At 50.0% G+C, this 17,469-nt stretch overlaps 1 protein-coding gene across 1 annotated transcript in view; it reads left to right on the forward strand.

Annotated features, from left to right (window-relative positions):
- TNFRSF8 (TNF receptor superfamily member 8) overlaps positions 1-17,469 on the forward strand; it is a gene marked incomplete at both ends in the record, with an annotated part of 65,828 nt that overhangs the window by 13,020 nt on the left and 35,339 nt on the right. Inside the window, 2 exons of the mRNA XM_082612096.1 lie at positions 6,269-6,356; positions 12,825-12,941. Coding sequence (XP_082468222.1) covers positions 6,269-6,356; positions 12,825-12,941 — 205 coding nt within the window. The remainder of the gene's footprint in view (positions 1-6,268; positions 6,357-12,824; positions 12,942-17,469) is intronic.

Here is a 17,469-nt window from a genome sequence, read left to right on the forward strand (position 1 = left end):
CGGCCCAGCCGTCTCTCCCCCTTCCCCAGGGGCAGCAGGAGCTGATGGGCCATCCAGGGTCTGGGCCCACGGCCAGCGGAAACTGGCAGGGCCCTCACAATTCAGAGGCTGCTGTAGATGCCGAGGCTGCTGCTTTCTCTGCCAGGAGCTGGTATGGGTGAAGGGCCCATGTGAGTGGGTAGTGGGAGACCATGGGGGGTGGGGGCAGCGGGGCAGATGGGGAGATGGCAGAGGGAGGGCAATGAATGGGGCCGGGGGTGAGGGCTGAGCCCGGGTGGGGGCCGGCTTTGGGGGACCACGGACAGCGCTGCTAAGGCAAAGCTCAGGGCCCCGGTTCCACCCTCTAGTTTCTGGGCTGGGAACACCCCGGGAAGCTGGGGTTGTCTCCCCCACTGGAGTGCCGGCCCTGGACGGAGTTCTGACACCCGTCAGCTCTCCAGCACACAGTAGGTGTTTGGTGCAGCCCTGGAGTGGTCAGGTCAGCTGACTGGACTCAGAGCCGGACCCTCCACAAGGTGTGTGCTCTTGGGCAGACTCTTCACCTCTCGCAGACGGATTTCTGTGCTAATGGGGTCTCACAGGGCCCTTGGGTTCAGTAAGGCTGTTGTTACTTCTGCAACGTGTGTGCATTGCATTGACCCATTTTCTGGGCGCTTGTAAAGCCATGACATCATAGCCAAAGAAAAGTCCCCAGTGTCTTTTCCAGAGAAGGCCAGTCACAGGGGCCTGGGGATGTCTGGGGTGAGTGCTAGGGGATGGGGTGAGCTATGCCCCAGCCTGGACCCCACCGACATCTCTGGGAATGGCTGGGGGGAACCGGGGTCGGCCCCTCCATGGGGTCGGGGGGGCCAGCCCTTCTCCCATAAGCCCCACCCGGGAACGGAGGCCCCCAAGTTCTCTACTCCCTTCTTGGGGCTCTGGTGGGCTCCAGCTGGACTTCCTGGCTGAAATCCCACTGTCCCTGGGGACGGTGAGAAGATCGCGCCCCCTGGTGGCAAACTACGGACTTACACAGATTTATTGTTGAAAAGAGCTGCCCTCTCCTTGAGCGCTTAGAATCCTAGGGGGTGCTACTATCTACACATGCGGTTTTGTACAATTGCTTTATTTCGCTCTCTCTCTTTATGTATACACTTTATTATTATCATTTTTTAAAGGAATTTTGCCTTTTTTTTTCTTATGGCTCTGTTGGCTCTTCGTTTCTGTACGAGGGCTCTCTCCAGTTGCAGCAAGTGGGGGCTACTCCTCAACGCGGTGCGTGGGCCTTTCACTATCGCGGCCTCTCTTGTTGCGGAGCACAGGCTCCAGACGCGCAGGCTCAGTAATTGTGGCTCACGGGGCCAGTTGCTCCGAGGCATGTGGGATCTTCCCAGACCAGGGCTTGAACCCGTGTCCCCTACACTGGCAGGCAGACTCTCAACCACTGCGCCACCAGGGAAGCCCTATTATTATCATCTTTTACTGAACCTTTGGGTCGTTAGTTGCAGACATTTTGATCCTTCACCCCTACATATTTCAGCATGTTTCTTCTACAAAAAGGGCATCTCTTACATAAACAAGTTTTCAGGCATTCAGCTTGATAGAACATAATCAAATGTAAAGCCCATATTCCAATCTCACCAGTTATCTCAATATTCTCCTTTATAGCAATATCCGCCTTCCCAGTCTGATTCAGGATCCAATCCAGACATTGCATTCAGTTCTCCAGTCTTTAGCCTCCTTTATACTGGAACATTCCACAGCTCTTCCTCATCTTTCATGCAGTGGCATTTTTAAAGAGTCCAGGCCAGTTGTTTTGTAGAACGCCCCTCAGTTTGGGTTTATCTGATGTTTCCTCATGATTTGATTCAGATTGTGGACTTTTGGTAGAAAGACCACAGATGTGATGTGGTGTCCTTCTCAGAACATTGGACCTTTCTCATTTTCATGATGGGCAGCCTGTGGCCCAGAAAGGGAGAGTGAACTGGGGACACAGTGAAGCTCAAAATCTCCTGTCTGCGCTTAGTTGCTGTGTGACCTTGGGTGGGTAACTGCACCTCTCTGAGCTGCAGTTTCCTCATCTGTAATGTGGGGTGGTGCTCTGGCCCCAAAGGGCTGGGGGTGACCTAAAGGAGGTGATGTGTGACTCATGGTTGGTGGGGTGGGGAGTGATAGGTAATACCATGGGTTCCCTCTTCTTCTCTGCCCCTCCCAGCCCTCCACTGACCCAGGGTGAGGTGGCAGGAGATGAAGGATAAGCATTTGTGCTCCCCTCAGCTGTTCCCTCAGGCCCTGGGAGAGTGAGCAGGGCCACATCCCCATCAGAGCCCACAGCTATCAGTGAGAGGAACAGGCAGGCCAGGAGGGGAAAACCCAGGCCAAGGGCCCAGAATTTCCCACACACTCAGCAGGCCTAGCAGGGCTGAACCCTCACGCCCCCTGCCCCCCAGCCCACCCCAGCCATAGGCTTCCGAGCTCACATGGTGCGATGCTGTGGGTCAGGGAGAAGCTTGGGTTGTCCTGGCAGGTCTCTGCCCCTAGACAGGCTCTGTTTACTTGAGAAGAATGAGATTCCGCTGGAGGGGGTGGCTGGGCGCCAGTGGGCGAACAGACTGTCCTCAAGGCCCTGGGCTCTGAATTACATGAGACGCATAAGTGCTGTGTGACTGGTGTCTGCGAATGTAGGTTATGTTTATTATTTCGAATTTAGGTGGCAACATTTCAGATGTGCAGACAAAGAAAAATGAAGAATGTAGTTGACCCTCCATGTGTCCACCTTCCAGCCACGCTGGCCTCCTTGCTGCTCTCTGTCCATAGCAGACGTATTCATTTATTATTTTCACAGTTCCCTCGGGTGGAGAAAAGACTAGGGAATCCCCTTGGGCCGGCCACGCCTCTCCCCAGCAGGTAAATGGCTTCTGCTTTCCTCCCCCAAACCAAGAAAGCCCCCACCTCATTCATCCCATGAGTGGCCACCTCCTGTCTGCCAGGCATCATCTCGGATGCTGAAGACACAGAGGTGGGACACAGCCCCCTCCTCCCCTGTCTCCCCCATTCCCTCCCACTCTCCCTTCCTGGAGCTCCCTGTTATGGGTCTTCCCAGAAACCTGCTTCATGCTCCCTTTTCATTCACCAGGAAGGACAAAGTTCCTTCCCCCAAACTCAGCAGAGACTCTCCTCTCATGAACCAGCCCCTAACAGAGGGACTTAGCTTTCAAGGAGCCCTGGAAACATCGGGAAGCTTGTTAAAAATGCCTATTCCTTAAAAAAAAATGAGTCTTGACCCTACTTCACACCAGGCACCAAAATGAAATCTGAATAGGAAAGGTTAAGTAACACCATCTAGAAGACAATATAGGAGAATATCTAAATGCATTGGGTGGGCAAATATTTCTTAAATAGGACATTCACTATAAAAGTAAAGACTGATACATTAATTGCACTTCATTAGAACTAAGAATCCTGTTCATCACAAGACTCCATTAAGAAAGTGGAAAGGCACACCATAAGATGGCAGATGAGGTTTGCAGTGCATATATTCATCAAGAACTTGTATCCAGAATATATAAAGAATTCCCACACATCAGGAAGAAAAGTTGGGCAATCTGATTTTTTTTAAAATGGGCAAAAGACCTGAATATGCATCTTACAAGAGAGAATATCCAAACAGCTGATAGATAAACATGTGAAAAAGTCCCCAACATCATCACTCATCAGAGAAATGCAAATAAAAGACGCAATGAAATTCCACTATATGCTCACCCAAATGGCTAAAATTAAAAAAAACTGACTATACCAAGTGTTAGCAAAGATGTGGGGCAACTGGAACACACACCCTGCAGTGAAATGTCAATTAGTACAATTTAGAAAACTGTATGGAGGATCAATCAAAGCCAAGCATACACATACTTTGACCCTACGATTCTACTCCTAGGTATATATCCAATGGAAATGTGTGCATATGTGCACCAAAACATAGGTACAAGAAAGTTCTTAGTGGGATTATTCATAATGATCAAAAAAGTGGAAACAACCCAAAGGTCCATCAAGAGTAGAGTAGAGGGTCTTCCCTGGTGGCGCAGTGGTTGAGAGTCTGCCTGCCGATGCAGGGGACACGGGCTCCCGCCCTGGTCTGGGAGGGTCCCACATGCCGCGGAGCAAATAGGCTTGTGAGCCACAACCACTGAGCCTGGGCGTCTGGAGCCTGTGCTCCGCAACAAGAGAGGCCGCGATAGTGAGTAGCCCGCGCGCCGCGATGAAGAGTGGCCCCCGCTCGCCACAACTAGAGAGGACCCTCACACAGAAACGAAGATCCAACACAGCAAAAATAAATAAATAAATTAGTAAACTCCAACCCCCAACATCTTCAAAAAAAAAAAAAGAGTAGAATAGATAAATTGTGCATATTCATGGGATGCAATACTGCAAGGCAGTGAACTTGAATGAATGGTTGCTATTTGCAACAATGTGGGTGATTCTCACAATAGAATTTTGAGTTAAAAAAGCCAGTTGCCAGGGTGTACGTTTCTACCTAGGTAAAGTTCAAAAGCGGACAAAACAAATCTCTGGTGTAGAAGTCAGGTTAGCGGGGCGGGGGGGGGACTTTCAGGGCGGGAAGGGACAGGAGGTGAGTGCTGGGTACTAGTATCTTGTTTCTGGATCTGGGTGCTGGTGGCAGGATGTGTTTATGCTGTAAAAATTCAGTGTGTAGGACTTCCCTGGTGGCGCAGTGGTTGAGAGTCCGCCTGCCGATGCAGGGGACACGGGTTCGTGCCCCAGTCCAGGAAGATACCACATGCCGTGGAGCGGCTGGGCCCGTGAGCCATGGCCGCTGAGCCTGCGCGTCCGGAGCCTGTGCTCCGCAATGGGAGAGGCCACAACAGTGAGAGGCCTGCGTACCACAAAAAAAAAAAAAAAAAAAAATTCAGTGTGTATATACCTGAGATCTGTGTGCTTTTCTGCGTGAGTGTTGGACATCAACAGACAAGTTTACCCATCATTAATCATTAGAGAAATGCAAATCAAAACTACAATGAGATATCATCTCACACCAGTCAGAATGGCCATCATCAAGAAATCTAGAAACAATAAATGCTGGAGAGGGTGTGGAGAAAAGGGAACACTCTTGCACTGCTGGTGGGAATGTGAATTGGTACAGCCACAATGGAGAACAGTATGGAGGTTCCTTAAAAAACTACAAATAGAACTACCATATGACCCAGCAATCCCACTACTGGGCATATACCCTGAGAAAACCATAATTCAAAAAGAGACATGTACCAAAATGTTCATTGCAGCTCTATTCACAATAGCCCGGAGCTGGAAACAACCTAAGTGTGCATCATCGGATGAATGGATAAAGAAGATGTGGCACATATATACAATGGAATATTACTCAGCCATAAAAGGAAACGAAACTGAGCTATTTGTAATGAGGTGGATAGACCTAGAGTCTGTCATACAGAGTGAAGTAAGTCAGAAAGAGAAAGACAAATACCGTATGCTAACACATATATACGGAATTAAAAAAAAAAAATGTCATGAAGAACCTAGGGGTAAAACGGGAATAAAGACACAGACCTACTTGAGAATGGACTTGAGGATATGGGGAGGGGGAAGGGTAAGCTGTGACAAAGCGAAAGAAAGGCATGGACATATATACAGTACCAAACGTAAGGTAGATAGATAGTGGGAAGCAGCCACAGAGCACAGGGAGATCAGCTCGCTGCTTTGTGACCGCCTGGAGGGGTGGGATGGGGAGGGTGGGAGGGAGGGAGATGCATGAGGGAAGGGATGTGGGAACAGATGTATATGTATGACTGATTCACTTTGTTATAAAGCAGAAACTAATAAAAAAAAAAAAACAGACAAGTTTACCAAAGCTTCTTATTGCTGGGCTCATGCTGGAAGCCAAGTAGGAGGCAGGTGAATTATTCCCAGGGAGAGAGGCTGGGGGCTGGGACCAGGTGGAGGAGGTGGGGATGTTGGTCCGAAGGGGCTGAGAGAATTTGCTGATGGGTTGGGTGTGAGTACTGGAGGAGAGGGTCAAGGGAGACCCCAAGGTTTGGGGCCTGAGTCATGGAAGGCTGGGGTTGCCTCCACCTCCGCTGGGAAGACCAAAGGTGGAGTGGGTTCCAGGAAGTTTCTGTCCTGACTTCTATAATGTGAGGCTCCACCTCAGGCCTGGCCTGATAACGAGTGGAGACCAGGCCTCCTGGGACCTGAGGGGCAGGAGGGAGGGTGGGTGTCTGGGACGCTCCTGGCCTCACCAGTGTGTTTCTCCCTCCAGGGTCGAGTCTCCCAGGACGCCTGTGGAGGGGACTCCAGCCGCTACTACAACGAGGCTGCCGGGAAGTGCTGCTACCGCTGCCCCGAGTGTGAGTGAGGGTGTTGGGAATGGGGACGAGGGCGGAGTTTTGTCGTCAGGTTACAACACTCCGGGGAGATTGGTGAGTGGGAAAGACCAGAGCTGACATCGTCATTGCCATTGGCTACAGGTTTTAATGAATGGCTGCCCTTTGTTGAATACGCGCGGCACATACACTGGTCTGCGGCCTCCGATGCGTCGCATCCTCCCGTAGGATCTTCGCCATTATCCTTGTCATTGCCATTTTGCAGATGAGACTGTTAGGGGTGCTGCAAAGTTAAGCAACTTGCCCAAGGTCACAGAGCTGGGAAACGGGGGAGCCAACTGGGGCTGGAGCCGAGGGTTCTATGACCCCAGAGCCTGGGCTATTGACACCCCCTGACCGCTGCTCATTTCCAGGCCTACGAGCACTTGGCAGGCCTCATCTTTCCTGCCCTGGGAACTTGTTTGTCCCAGGGCTGCCGGGACTCTAGCTCGCTTGGGGACCAGCTCCCTGCCCAGAGCTCGCTTCCTGGAAGGCTCACCTGCCCCCAGCACAATGATGGGCCCCATGAGTAGATGGAGGGCACCATCAGGAAATCCTTCCAGAACAGGCATGGGTCTTGTTCTCCGCACTTTGCAGATAAGGCTCAGGGTCACAAGGTCATGAAGCATCTCATCCCCTGTGGTTGTTATCAAAGTCCCAAGGCACATCCAGCGGCCTTAGTTGCATGGGGCTCAGCTGTGGTCTCTGACCTCTGGCAACAGGCACTCATGGGGGAGGAAGGACATTAGTTATGTCAGCAGAGGGTGTGAGGGAGGGCTGCACCTATGGGCTCATCGTAAATGCCTCTCGCTTTGAGGACAGCAAGCCACTGGAAGTGGGTAAGGGTCTTCAGGACAGGTAGAGGGCCCAGCATTGCTGTCTGGAGGATGGCGACAGGCCACGATGCACAAGATCACCAAGGGTACGTGGCCCGAGCTGGGCAGGAACCCTGGTCAGTCTGTTCCTAGACCTGCAGCCTCTTTGCTCCACCGTGAGCACAGACCCAGCCCTTGCTCAGGCCACCAAGGACCAAGAGAAATATTTTGGGAAAGAATTTGATATTTTTTATTTCCAAAAATGATTGTAAGAAGTCATTATAGGGGAAAAAGTAGAACTTCATTGCACTGTCTCGCTTTTATTTTCTGGTTTAGTGTTGGACTTGAAGTATGTAACAGGTGGGTTCCCATGCTTTTTTAGTGCTTGGGACTTTAGCGCCTTAAGGGCCGGCCACCCACATACCTACCCATCCACGTACCTGCCTGTCTACCTAGCGCTTCTTTCACTCACTCACTAACCTGTCCATCCCTCCCTCCTCCCGCCTCCCATCCCCCTTCCTTTTCTTTCTGCCACCCATCCCCCATACATCTACCCATCTGTCTCAGTCTGCTCGGGCTGCCATAACAAAATACCGCAGACTGGGGACTTAAACAACACCACATCCCCCCAGGAGAGCAGCGGTCAGGGTTCCTGAGTGGTGTGGCCCACAGGGCTCTGTGACTTTCCATAGGACCTGCAAGCCCAGCCGCAGGGAGAAAGACAGACACTTCCTTCCCATGCCCCCCAGCCCCCCTTGATGCCAGCCTGGCAGGGCTTGATGGGGAGTGGGTGGGGAGAGAGAGGGTGACATCCCAGCCTCAGGCTCCCTCCACTTAGATGCTGTAACTTGGGAAAAGGGGGCTCCCTTCCCCCACAAGTTCCCTCTCCAAGGCCCAGTGACTGGGGGTGGCTGAGCACCCCATGCTGGTGTGGTGGGCGGGGCATTTTGCTGGAGTTTTATTGACCCTGTGCTTCCGGGCATGCAAGAGAGGAAAAACGAAAAACCCACAAAAACCCCTTCCTTTGTCTCTCGGGGAAATTTCTGACATTTTCTGCCTGCTGTCTGCAATCAGCACTCAGCTGTGTACCGGGCCGGTTGGTGGAGGAAGGAAACAGGGAGACCTTTGAGATTGAGAAATTAAGATGTCATCAGATCCCTCCTCCCACCCAGGCCTGTTATGCCCTTTCTAGCATCCTCAACAGTTGATCCCCAGCCCTCTGCTTACATACACCCCAGTGACGGGGAGCTCACTTACTGACTCATAACAACAGCAATGGTTATCATTGGTGGAGCATGTGCCACGCCAGCCACAGAGCTGAGCACTGTAACTATCTTAGCTCATGGAGCCCTGATAGGAAACCCAAAGAGGAAACTTGCACATGGCGGGGATCAGGGATTTGCCCATGGTCACATGCTAGTAAGTGGCTCGGGCGGGGCTCCAACATGGCTGTCTAACTAGACTCCTGAGCCCTTCACCCTTATTTGGTGCTGACCCCGAGGCATTGCATTTGGGGGGGCAGCAGAGCGTATCAGTGAAGAGCCTGTGTGCGGGCTACACCCCCTTCCTATTCTGCACCCTGCTTCCTGGATCACCCTTCCTTTTGTGCCCAGACTCCCCCCCCACCCATAGGAGGGGTCTCCCCCGCGGGCGTGGGGGGATGATGTGAAGCCAGGCCTGGTGTTAGGCAGAGAGCACGGTTTGTTTGGGGCCAGGCAGGTGTACCCCATCTTGTCCTGGGGGAGCTGAGGGTTTCTCCAAGGAGGAAGAGGAGGCCTCCCCTGCCCTCCCTGCTCTGGCTGAGCTTGGCTGGTCCACAGTTCCCTCCCCATTTGCACTTCTTCTTCAGGGCAACGGGGGGACACTTGACAAACATCTTTCAGCCTCAATTCCAAAGCACAAGAAGAAAGCACCTGATGGCTCAGAAAAGTCCAGATGTCCACCTCTGCTCTGGTTCCCCAGGGCGAGGACTGCCCTGGACCACTGCTAGTGGGGCGGGGCCGGGGGGAATGAGGGCCGTTCTCCAAGAAGCGCAGCCTGTGGGCTGAAAAGTCCTTCCAAAATATGTCTGCTGCAACAGGCAGTTAGCATCTGGGAACCATGAGAACTCTCCTGGGGGACCTGACCTCGTTGGAAAATGCAGGGGGGACTTCCTTGAGGAGGCGGCATCCAAAGGCATCCTGAGGACAAGCAGGGGTTGGCCAGGCCAAGGTGTGGAGGGGGTGTGTGTGCTCTGGTTAGAGGACACAGAATATGCCAAGGCCTGGAGTGGGCAAGGACGGGCATTCAAGACCTGGGAGGGGCTCCATTTGGCGGAAGCAAAAGGGGTAAAGGGGGCTGGGGAAAGGCAGGGCGGAGGGCCTGGCGGCCCAGACTCAGCGAAGAGCCGTTCTGCCCATGGGAGTTTCGGGGGCCAAAGCAGCTGGCGTCGGCCTGCCTGATGCTGAGGCAGAGGTGAGCGGTGGTGACTGGAAAGTGAGGACAAACTGTGAGAACATCTGGAGTCAGAAAGGCGCTGATCGGAGACTGGGAGGATCAGGACAGCGGGACACTTGGGAACCAGTTCTCAGAACCAGCACAACTCCTGAGGCTTTCTTAACCATTTCGTTTCTGATTCTGAGAGTGGTGCTCAGGGGAGAAGATCTACGTGAAAGATGGGAAAAGAAGAAACTAGCAGTCAGTAAACACTCATCATTTTTCTGCTCCCTCTACTCCAGGGCCCGTGGCCTTTCTGTCCTCTGCACAAGCCACGCCTGTTCCTCCCGCAGGGCCTTTGCACTGGCCGTTACCACTGCCTGGAATGCTCCCAGCCCACCCCCACCCCGGCTCCTGCACAGCTGCGTCCTTCAGTCCTTTGGGACTCAGTAGGCCCCGCCTCCATCCCCCGCTGTCTCCCTCTGTCACTCCACTCTCCACTGCTTTCCTCTCCCTGAGCTCCTGCTGTATGTTCTTCAGAGACTGTCTCTGAAGTCTGAACCCACTTGCTAATTTCTTTTTTTTTTAATATTTATTTATTTGGCTGCGTTGGATCTTAGCTGCTGCACGCGGGATCTGTTTTTAGTTGCGGCATGCGAACTCTTAGTTGCGGCATGTGGGATCTAGTTCCCTGACCAGGATCGAACCCCGGGCGCCCTGCATTGGGAGCACAGACTCTTAGTCACTGGACCACCAGGGAAGTCCCGCTAATTTCTTTCTTTACGTGCTGTCTCTTCCCCAGGCTAGAGTGTCAGTTCCATGAGGGCAGGGACCTCACCTTCAATCTCTTAAATCAGTGCTTGGGGGCTTCCCTGGTGGTCCAGTGGTTAGGACACCTCACTTCCACTGCAGGGGGCATGGGTTCGGTCCCTGGTCGGGGAACTAAGATCCCACATGCTGCAGCATGGCCAAATAAATAAATAAAAATAAATCAGTCCCTGGCGCGAAGCTGGTGGTCGGTAAGTGTGAGTCTAGTGAGTCAGACTGACCCCCAGCTCGGTTACTCTGAACCTGTGAGTGTGTTTCCTGCAACAGAGGGTTTTCTAAAGTTCACGCCAGAACAGCCCCTGGTGCTGAGAGGCGATTTTAAAGGGACCCAGGAGGGGAATCTGGAAAGGATCAGGTGATCAGGAAAGTTCCATGGTGGGGGGTGGTTTCAGCCTGACCTGGCTAGATATGAAGGGTTCCCTGGGGTGGAAATGGAGATGGAGGGGGTATCTCTCATATCAGTTTCCTGGGCTGCCATGAGCAAAGTACCACAAACGGAGTGGCTTCAACACCAGCAGTTCATTTTCTCACAGTTCTGGAGGCTAGAAGTCCAGGATCAATGTGTTGGCTGGGCTGTGCCTCCTCTGAAGGCTCCAAGGAAGGTTCTGACCTCTCTCCCAGCTTCTGTTGGTTCCTTGGCTTGTAGCAGCATACCTCCACTCTTCACGTGGGCATCTCCCTGTGTGCATATCTGTCTCTGTATCCAAAATTTCCCCCTTTTTCTAAGGACACCAGTCATACGGAATGAGGGCCCACCCTAATGACTTCATTTTAACTTGATGACCTCTGTAGGGGCCCTGTCTTCAAATAAGATCACATTCTGAGATACTGGAGGGTTAGGACTTCAGCATCACTTTTTTTTCAGTGGGGGGGCGCATAATTCAACCCATAACAACATTCCAGGACATCTGAGGAGTGCTAGAGAAAAGATGGAGAGGCCCAGGCTGGCTGGGGTACAGAGTACACGAAGGAAATGAGGTACAATGATGCCAGACCAGGAGTCTGCAGACAAGAGTGAGCCCTGGGAGTGCCAGGCTGAGGAGTCTATATTGCTTAGGTTGTCATAACATGTATTGATCAAATACGTGCCAGCCCCTGTGACAGGGGACTCATTGGTGAGCAGACACAGAAAGATCCATCCTTGAGGAGCTGACACTCATGTGGGAAATCCAGACACTAAGTTTATCCTCTAAATAAGTATGAAATTACAACAGAGTTAGGTGTAAGAGGGCAAGGTATGTGGGTCTCTGACGGTTTATAACAGGGGTCCTGTCCAAGTTGCTGCGGAAGTGATGCCTTGACTATGATGTGAAGGCTGAGTGGGAGTTTACTAGGGGAAAGGGGGGAAAAGCAGTCCTGGCAGAGGGCCAGCTTGTGCAAAGGCCCTGGGGCAGAAGGGAGCATGGCCCCCTTGGGGAACAGGGAGACTCCAGTGTGGCTAGAGAATAGAGCCAGGGGTATATGAGTGGGCATTGACCATGGTAAGGACCTAGACCTCTATCCTGGGAGCCATGAGAAGTCTTTGCAAGTTTCAGCAAGGAGTGGTGGGTCAGATTTACCTCTCTGAAAGCCCACTGGGGAGCTACTAAAGTTTCCTGAGCTAGAGGGTGTGTACCATCAAGCTAGTACTTTTGAGAGGTTCTTGCATGTTATTCTAGAGCAGGGACTCTTACCTGTGGCCCATGGACTCCCAAGGGTCTGTGAGTAGATTTCAGGGAAGCCATGAACCTGATTGAGTTCACTTATTTTCATTCGCCTCCAACAAAAATTCCCTTTATGAATTCCTTCCATTATGAATTAAGGCAACAAAGCAAAGCAGTATCTGCAGCTTTTCCATCAGTAGAAATCAGGAATTCTCATGTTATATTACAACTGCTGCAGATATCATAAGACATTGTTGATTGTCATCACTACTTTGAAACTATGGTAGTTATTACATCTTATTTAATGAGCTTACAAAGAATCACATGTATGACATCTTAAATGATTTTGTTTAACGCTTTGATAACTGTATGCCAACATAGCTGGTTCCTTCGTAATCCTAAGTGTTTTACTCTGTGCACTTGACAATGTGATTCTGAGCAGGGTCCACAGGCTCTCCCAGAATGACTAGGAGACACGAGAAATGTTGAGATCCGCTGGTCTAGATTCCTTTGGTTGTAACGAACAGCAACCTCACTCAGGCCTAAACAAGACAAAAGGGAAATAATTGAGTCAACAACAGAGTAGTCCATGGTGCCCTAACTCAGGTTTGAATGATGTCCTCAGGAGTTCATTTCTCTCCACCTCTGTCACCTCTGAGTCATCTCTTTCTGAGGCGGGCCCTGCCCTCACCCCAGCAGCAATGGCCCTCCAAGGTGGCCTGACCTGGAGCTTCTCTGCTTCTCTTCCCCAGGGCGTTCCCTGAAGGAGCTGTGCCCTGAGGGGCCCAATGACTGCAGGAAGCAGTGTGATCCGGACTACTACTTGGACAGAAATGGCCGCTGCACAGCCTGTGTGAGCTGTTCTGGAGGTAAGGGCTGTGTCTCTCCTCCGGGGGCTCCTTCCAGGGAGGATGGGGAGCCTCAGGGGTGTGGGGAAGGCAGCGGAGGCGGAGAATCTGAAAGGTGGGGCGGATCAAGATTTGGTGCCTGTACTCTGAATCAGCCCCCTGGTTCCTCAGTTTACCCCTCTGGATTTGTGAATTGATATCAACCATGATCTTTTGCATCCATATTTTTTTTTTCTTTTTTGGCCACGCCGTGCGGCTTGTGGGATCTCAGTTCCCTGACCAGGGATTGAACCCAGGCCCTCGGCAGTGAAAGTGCCGAGTCCTAACCACTGGACCGCCAGGGAATTCCCTGCATCCATACTTTTTAGAGAGACTTAGTTACCATGTTTCCTCAAGGGAGGGACTCACACTTATGTATTAAGTTTACTTTAAATAAATAAATAAATAAATAATTAAAAATTTTCGGCTGCGTTGGGTCTTCACTGCTGCGCACGGGCTTTCTCTAGTTGCGGCGAGCGGGGGCGACTCTTCGTTGCAGTGTGTGGGCTTCTCACTGTGGTGGCCTCTCGTTGCGGAGCACGGGCTCAGTAGTTGTGGCACACGGGCTTCGTTGCTCCGTGGCATGTGGGGGTCTTCCTGGACCAGAGATCGAACCCGTGTCCCCTGCATTGGCAGGCGGATTCTTAACCACTTCGCCCCCAGGGAAGTCCCATGTATTAAGCTTAATCTTTGCTAAACCCCTAGGGGAAGACTCTTTTCTTATCCTAGATTTACAGTGAGGAAACTGAGGTTTAGGGAAGTTAAGGGCATTTCCAAAATTACAACGTTGTGGTAATTTGCAGCACTAGAGTTTTAGCTGCTGGTTTGACACCAAGGGCTTTGTTCTTTCCCTAAGACCACAGTGCTTCCAGGAGAACTTCTTCAATAAGTGCTTTCTTTGTTAATTTCTTATTGTGGGTAGTGAATATGGTTTGTGTGCTACCTCGCGTTTGTTGGGTTTTTTTGGGGGTGAGGTGGGGAAATTTGCTGAGATTTCTTGTGGCTTAATACATTTTCATGCGTTTGAGTATGTTTAGTGTGTTTGGGGGGAAAATGCGTATTCTGCTTGTTGTATACAAAATTCCATGTATACCTATCTAATCAAGCTTGTTAATTATGTTATTTTAATAATATGCATTCTTATTTATTTTGTCACCTTCACAGAGGTTGGTTTTTGAGATAGACATGTTGAAATTTATCTTCCAATATGCTTGTTTTTCATCAGATTTTCATTGTGTTCTATTTTTGCTTTATAAATGTCAAAGCTATGTTATTAGGTACAATGTTGATGAGTATCATGCTATCTTGGTGGGTTGGACGTTTTATCAACATGAAATACACCTCTCTGTTTCTTATAATGTGTTTGCCTTAATTCCATTTTTGTTTGACATTAATATTGCCATTCTTGGTTTTTTTTTTTTTTTTTTTTTGTGGTATGTGGGCCTCTCACTGTTGTGGCCTCTCCCATTGTGGAGCACAGGCTCCGGACGCGCAGGCTCAGCGGCCATGGCTCATGGGCCCAGCTGCTCCGCGGCAGGTGGGATCCTCCCGGACCGGGGCACGAACCCGTGTCCCCTGCATCAGCAGGCGGACTCCCAATCACTGCGCCACCAGGGAAGCCCTGCCATTCTTGTTTATGTTAGCATTTCGCTGGTGTATCTTTAAAAAATTTTAAATTAATGACCACATTTTATTAAACAAAAGTTATATGCGTCCATCATAAAAATTCAAGCAGGGGCTTCCCTGGTGGCGCGGTGGTTGAGAGTCTGCCTGCCAATGCAGGGGACACGGGTTCGAGCCCTGGTCTGGGAAGATCCCACATGCCACGGAGTGACTGGGCCCGTGAGCCACAACTACTGAGCCTGCGCGTCTGGAGCCCGTGCTCCGCAGCAGGAGAGGCCGCGACAGTGAGAGCTCCGCGCAGCGCGATGAAGAGTGGCCCCCGCTCACCGCAACTAGAGAAAGCCCTCACACAGAAACGAAGACCCAACGCAGCCAAATAAATAAATTAAATAAATTAAAAAAAAAAAATTCAAGCAATACACAAGTGTAAGGAAGAAAGTCAACTCTGCCCTTCCCCCATCAGTGGGTGACTGACACCTCTCTGTCCCTCTCCAAAGAGAGAAGAATGGGTAGGTTAGTAGCCAGACAGACTATACACACATAGAAAGAAGGGATCTTTAAGAGGATGGGATCATACTATTTATAGCGTGAAAATGATTATATTTAACTTTGTTCAAATATATCAGAGGAAGAAGGAACCAAAGTGAAGAAGCTAAACTATCACAAGAGACAGTAGTTCCTAAAAAAAAAAAACCTCTGAAATTAACAAAAGAGGTTATGAAAATCAATAAGTGGCTAGGAATCCTTTAAGGAATGACTGTCTCTTCTGGTAGAGTCATATTCTACTTGTTTCAATTTTGGGGTAGCAGAGAGTTGCTTGACTCCCTGTAATGACAAACAAATGGCTCAGGCTTCCCTGGTGGCGCAGTGGTTGAGAGTCCGCCTGCCAGTGCAGGGGCCGCGGGTTCGTGCCCCGGTCCGGGAAGATCCCACGTGCCGCGGAGCGGCTGGGCCCGTGAGCCATGGCCGCTGAGCCTGTGCGTCTGGAGCCTGTGCTCCGCAATGGGAGAGGCCACAACAGTGAGAGGCCTGCGTACCGCAAAAAAAAAAAGAATGGCTCGCTGGCCTCCCCATCCTCTTCCAGACTTTTATTGCTTACATTATTTTTGCATCGTCATAGTCTATGATGTTTATCATCTTTTCTGTAGCTCTAAGTCCCTTGGCATGTTAGCTTTACTTTGCTATTTAAATTCATTCATTGTGCCCTATGAGTCTATTTATCACAGCTTCTCATTCTTGAATTTTTCAGTTTGATTTGTCACTTGATTGGTTAGGTTTCACTGTCATGTGGACTTTTCAGGGAGGACTCATCTTTGCACCTTCCTTCACTTTTTTCATGTTTGAGAATATTTGTTGCTTTTAAACTGGAATGACAACTTGGGTGGGTATAATATTATGCCTGGGACATATTTTCTCTAGAACTTGGTAGGCATTGGTGCACTGTCTTCTCGTGATGGATATTGCTGTGGAGGAGTCTGCAGTCAGTTTCTTTCCCCCTCTTTGTAGGTGACTGCAAGAATTATTCTTTCTCTAGTCTTAAGGATCAAAAACTTAACAAGAATATGCGTTGATATTAATTGTTTGGAAACAAATCTTCCCGGTATCTGGTATGTCTTTTCTATCTGCAGATTTAGTTCTTCCTTCATTTCAGGGGAACTGACATGGATTTTATCTCGGCTAAATAGATGTATCTCAGTGTCCACTTGATGGATACCAGTTATTCTTATGTTTGATTGTCTTTGCCTTTCCTCCTTGTCTATCAATCATCTTCATTAATTGCATTAATATCTGTCTTTTTACCTTGCATTCACCAGTATTTTCTCAATCTTTTCTCCATGCCGTTAACTCAATTTTCTGTCTAATGTTTTTTGTTTCTTGCTGCCCAGGGCAAGACAGGGCCCCCAGGACACTGGTAGTTCACTTACTGAATTTCTAATTATGGTGTTGTGCATCTCAGTTTGTTTTCTTTTGCTCTGCAGTCTTCCTTCTTATCTCATCCTTTTAAAACATCAACTTTTTTTGAGCTCTTCCTTTATTGAATTACTATTCTTATTAAGTTCCTTTATAGTGTGAAGCACTCCTGGGATTGCTTGTTAGTTGCAGGCTGGGTTCTTTGTCCTTGCAAACTATATTCCTATCTTTTTTAGATCTTTCTCTTTTTCTTGTCTTCCCTCCTCCCTCCCTCCCATCTTTCCTGCTATAGCGTGTTTGCACTGTCGCCTTCTTATATTTTTCCTTCTTGCTTGAGCTTAGCCAGGGCAGCAGCTCTGTCCTTGATACAGTATGAGGGATTTCTCCTTCACACCTGCCCCATCTCACTGGCCTTGAGTTCGTCTTCCCAGCTCAGAGCATCAGCTGGGGACTCTCAGGGTTACTTTTTTTTTTTTTTTTTTTGGCTGTGCAGTGGGGCTTGCGAGGTCTTAGTTCCTCAACGAGGGATTGAACCTGGGCCACGGCAGTGAAAGCACCGAGTCCTAATCCCTGGACCACCAGGGAATTCTCAAGAATTACTTTTTAAAAAAAAATTGTGGTAAAATATACGTAACGTAAAATTTATTGTTATTATTATTACGGTATACGGTACGCGGGCCTCTCACTGTTGTGGCCTCTCCCGTTGTGGAGCGCAGGCTCCGGACGCGCAGGCTCAGCAGCCATGGCTTATGGACCCAGCCGCATGTGGGATCTTCCCGGACGGGGCACGAACCTGTGTCCCCTGCATCAGCAGGTGGACTGTCAACCACTGTGCCACCAGAGAAGCCCAATTTATTATTTTAACCATTTAAAAATGTACTGTTCAGCGGCATGAAGTACATTCATATTTTTGGGTGACCATCACCATCATCCAGCTCCAGAACTTTTTCATCTTCCCCAATTGAAACTCTCTCCC

This window comes from Mesoplodon mirus (assembly GCF_964341445.2).
Source record: "Mesoplodon mirus genome assembly, chromosome: 3".
Taxonomy (NCBI): domain Eukaryota; kingdom Metazoa; phylum Chordata; class Mammalia; order Artiodactyla; family Ziphiidae; genus Mesoplodon; species Mesoplodon mirus.